The sequence below is a fragment of the Engraulis encrasicolus genome, chromosome 22 (genome assembly GCF_034702125.1).
Source record: "Engraulis encrasicolus isolate BLACKSEA-1 chromosome 22, IST_EnEncr_1.0, whole genome shotgun sequence".
Lineage (NCBI taxonomy): Eukaryota > Metazoa > Chordata > Actinopteri > Clupeiformes > Engraulidae > Engraulis > Engraulis encrasicolus.
In genome coordinates this window covers 47,839,988-47,844,987 of record NC_085878.1, presented here as the reverse complement: position 1 = coordinate 47,844,987, position 5,000 = coordinate 47,839,988, and the positions used below count along the sequence as shown (strand labels likewise).

Here is a 5,000-nt window from a genome sequence, read left to right as displayed (position 1 = left end):
GAATATGCAGATTTTCCCTTTCCACCTTACAAACACTACAACAAACACAGTGTCCACCATTGTTTGATTGGTCTAACAGTATCTGTGTGTGCGTGCATCCGTGCGTGCATCCGTGCGTATCAGGCTTGTACGAAATTCAGAATTTCTGAATTAAATTCAATTCAGGAAGTGGAATTGAATTTGAATTGAATTGACTCCTCCCCTACAGGATGTTGAATTGAACTGAATTTGAATGACAGGAAATGGAATTCAAAATGGAATTGAAACTCACTGCAATTCAGGAAGTGGATGAACACACAACTTCTGTGTTTTCAAAATAATAAAATACAACAATAACAGTGTAACTAAGTACAATAGCATTAACAAAAATATATATTGCTAATAAATTTAACTACAAATGTATTCAGCATTCAAAATGATAAGTAAATGCAGGTAAATAAACCATGCAGGCCCCTATTGTGATTTTCAGCAGTTGCATGTATAATAATTAGTGTTATGCAAGGCCTACAGATGACTTTCACACTTCTTATTTGTTATGTACCAAAATGTATGTAAATATTACCACCTAAGGTCTACAGAAAAATAGAGAATGGCATGATTGTACTAACTCAAAATGGAAGTTAAAAAAAACCTGAAAGTCAAATAATTACCTACCCAAATCCTAAAGCACTAGGAAGCAGCCCAACAGGTGACCTAAGGGGGCTATAATTCACTCTTCCCACCCACCTTGTAGTGCGGGGAATAGACACATGCTTATAAATATACAGCACCACATAGTGTTCTTATTTTGTCATTACTTTGAGTTTCTTTGAATTTTACACCACCACCCAGGGATGGACAAAGACGCAACTACATGTATTTCGAAAAATACAATGCAAATACAATGTTACAAATACATTACAAAATACATAACAGTAAATGTATCAATAATCAAAATACTGTATTTTGCATTTCAAATACACAAAATACAACAGAAACAAGGTAACTTATCCAGGTTTGTCCTGACATTCAAGCTAATGAGTCTGGCTATTTGGTGTAGCGGTTAGAGCCCCAGTTTTGCATGCCAGAAGTTCAAGGTTCGAGTCTCAGCAAGGAAACTCAATTTCCCTTCGCTACTCAATGGCTTGTATGGCATGACCAAAAATAACAATTCAATTCACTTACACAATAAAAGGTAGTCCTACTTTAAAGCACACAACCTCCTGTGTAACCATCATTTCCTGTCATTGAACAAACAATGTTAAGTTCTTGTAATTATGGAGAAGGCTGTATAAACAATGGGCTACTTGGCACAACTAGCATTTAAAAAATGGTACAGATATGTCAAGGTCTGTATGTGAGTTCAATAAACAAGAAAGTGTATCTTGTAAACAGGGCCGGTTCTGGCTTATTTGGTGCCCTAGGCGAGTTTGAGTTCTGGCGCCCCCCCCCCCTTTCTTATACCTTACAGATCACAAGAGTAATATCCGTAGTAAGCTTAACTAAATAGCATCAAGAACAATAACCGTTTTTCATCAAATGGATTTGTGGTTCTTTTGACAGCCGACCAACACATCAGATTGAGTCGCATGAAAGTAGCTTCACTGTGTGGTATGTTGGATGTGATGGTGGTGGGGCCCCCAACCCCAGATGAGATGGAGGTTATCAATGTGTTTGAATTGTAACGTGAAATTGAAATGCCAGGAGAGTGATACAGTAGGCCTACATTTGCATGTAAAATGCATGTGTAGACAATAAGCCTACCAAGGAGGTCTGCATTGATCTACACTACCTACAGCATCACAAAGCATGGCAGCATAACAATTTTAATAAGCTACACATTTGTGCTGTCTTCCAAACCAATTTCATTTCTGGACTGGAAATAGTGGTGCATTTGTGAGTAGGAGAATGAGAAGGGGGCTATCTATGTGTTTGAACTGGAGGGACAGGGTGAGAGAAAGGGAGAAGAGCTGTCACGCTATTGAATTTCATAATATACAAAATATAGTAAATAGCCTCACTTGTCTGCTGTACATGGTTCTGTTACATGATTAATGTAGGCTATGTCATTCTGGTCTGGAAATTAATGTTTTTTTAAGCTTACAACAAGCAGGTAATTCATGTGGATGGAAGGAGATATGGCAGCTAAAATTGTTTTAAACATTGCACCAGTCTTACTTTACATTGCTTGTCAACCTAAGCAAGTAGGCCTATTATGATATCAGGTGGGTGTTAGTGAGTAGTGAGTAGGCTACTAACAGCTACTTTATTGGATTTCATTGCTTGGCATACTTGGCTAATGTTAGCATGCTAACTAGCGATTTCTCTGATCAAAAACAAAGCTCTTTTTCTCTCTAATTCCAAATAGTAACCTCATAACTATTCGGCTTTCCATAATCACAAACGGTTGCTGATTAAATCACATAGTTCCAAAACACCCTCTGAAACTCCTGCATCATGCAATGAGTGGTTTAATGAGAACATAATAATCTCCATCCAGCAGAGCAGCACTATTGTTTGCGCTTGCCCTCTCTGTCTCTCGAGTGAGTCTCCAAATTCAAAATAGAGCGCAGGCTGTCACTCGTCCCGCCCCCTTTCTCAGAACTGTCTGTTTATTGGTTCACAGACTTCCCAGAGACAGTTGGAAGCGATATTACTATTGGCTGAGGGGCGCTTTGCCGTGAGGAGCGCTTTCGCCACTCTTTGTTGACTGCGACTTCATAAAAAAAAACTTCATATCGCAAAATTACGCATAGGAGAGCGCCATTTCGGCGCCCCTTCTTCACATGGCGCTCTAGGCGACCGCCTAGCCGGCCTATGCTAAAAACCGGCCCTGCTTGTAAATGATGTCCACGCATCTTGCAAAGCGTCACTAATGCACCATTTGTGTCCTTAGAGCGCCATCTTGTGGGTGATGCATGGTGCAGCATTAGTAATGATCATGGTTGCACCTTTGGTGCTTAGCATGGCAATTTCAATTATTGATGATATTTTATCAAGAGTGGCGTTTTTTGATCCAACAGCATATATTCAATAATTCCGAATTTTGAGACTGGTTATTCCTTAGTAACTCGTAGTCAGGTAGTCACCTGCCAATGTTACCTGGGAATTGAACTGTCAATCTTTGGAGTCCTTCACCCCTTTCCCAGACAAACACTTTTACATTCCAATATAGCTACAAGCATCACTTACATACTATTTGATCCGTGTTCCTACTATGTAATTGCATTGTTCAGGAGAAAGTAGGCTATTGTATTTTCTCTTATTTTGAAAATTAAAAATACAGGAGGGATTCACTGACATGAAATACAAAATTCAAAATACTATGTTCTATTTCGAAATGTATTTTAATTGAAGTATTCGAGATACTGACCATCCCTGCTACCACCTAGTGTCAGTATTATGTCATTGCTTTGAATTTCTTAGAATTTAAATTCTGTGAAATTCAGTTTCCTGCAATTCCAATTCGAATTGCAATTCCATTTCCTGTTTGGAATTTTAATTTAATTCATATTGAAATTCAAGAATTGAATTTGAATTTTGGGGTCATTCTCAATTCAATTCGGAATTTCGTACAAGCCTGATGCGTATGCATGCTTAGCTGTTGAATCCACTGTAGAAGACAACCATGTTTCCTGTTCGCTGCGCATGCCATGCAACCTACATGACACTTTCATTTAATTCCGAATTAAGAAGTGTTTACATGACGTTTTCAAAGCGCAATTAAGCTTTATTCAGAATTAAATGGGGTTAATTCCAGATAAGATGTCCCAGGTAAACATAGCAAATGAGCTATGAAAGTAAATATTATTGTGTATTGTTGTTGTTTCCTCCCTGCAGCCTTTCGGTGTGAACCAGCCGGGGCCCTATGTCATGTACACCTCTGTGGACTCCAATGGCTACCTGAAGAACGCCTCCGGTGAGCATTTGCATTTTCCTTTTCTCTCTTCTCTCTTTTCTTTCTTTCTCATATACAAACTCTCTCTCTCTCTCTCTCTCTCTCTCTCTCTCTCTCTCTCTTCTGTCCCTCTCTCTCTCACACACACACACAGCCCTACTCTGTGGCTCGTAAATGCTGGACATGACAGCACATCTGCTTACCGCTGTCATGTGTCATGTAATTCCCCCAAGCCCCCACATTAAATCCCACTGCCAGGGTCTCCAGTGGTGTGTGTGTGTGTGTGTGTGTGTGTGTGTGTGTGTGTGTGTGTGTGTGTGTGTGTGTGTGAGGAAAGAAAGGAAGCTAGAGTGTGCTTGAGTGTGTGTGCATGCTTGCCTGTGTGTGTGTGTGTGTGTGTGTGTGCAGCTGTGTGCCCCTCCTGTGTGCAACATGGATGCGTCACAGCAGCAGTAAGAGTTATTGGTAATCAGCAGTCCTTGGGTTGCGTGTCCCTGTCCTTGCTTGTCCTGGACTGCCTGGCCGCATCTCGGGGAGATAATTGAGGGCTGTGCTGGGGGCAGCGTCCCTTTGACCGCATCTGACCATCTCACCCCCCACCCATAGGGTTATCTCTCTCTCCATCTCCCTCTCTCTATCTCTTTCTTTTAATCTTTCTCTCTAGGACTCTCTCTCTCTCTCTCTCTCTCTCTCTCTCTCTCTCTCTCTCTCTCTCTCTCTCTCTCTCTCTCTCTCTCTCTCTCTCTCTCTCTCTCTCTCTCTCTCTCTCTCTCTCTCTCTCTCTCTCTCTCTCTCTGACTGTAGCGCTCTTCGCCTGGTCACGTGTGCCCTGAGGCAGGGTGGCGTTGGGGTGGCATGGGTTAGTCAAGGCCACTCTTTTTGCACAAAGAAATGTAGGAGAGGGGAAGGCACGCACAAAATAGCAGCCAAATAAAAGCTAGATGTATTTATAATTCTCTGAAGAAATGTTATCACGTCTCTGTGTTTGTGCACGTGTAAGACTGTGTGGTAAAACGGCATTGGGATTCTGTGGAGGTTGCAATGAAATGTTTCTGTGCGGAGGATGGTTTGTTGAGCACAAAAGCGGCCCACTCTCCTCTGGATGTGACGTGGGGAGACGGGG

The 5,000-nt window shown here is 41.3% G+C and overlaps 1 protein-coding gene across 1 annotated transcript in view; it reads left to right on the top strand.

Annotated features, from left to right (window-relative positions):
• Positions 1–5,000, top strand: part of itfg1 (integrin alpha FG-GAP repeat containing 1) — a 252,316-nt gene that overhangs the window by 196,707 nt on the left and 50,609 nt on the right. The window contains exon 14 of the mRNA XM_063188433.1: positions 3,820–3,898. Coding sequence (XP_063044503.1) covers positions 3,820–3,898 — 79 coding nt within the window. The remainder of the gene's footprint in view (positions 1–3,819; positions 3,899–5,000) is intronic.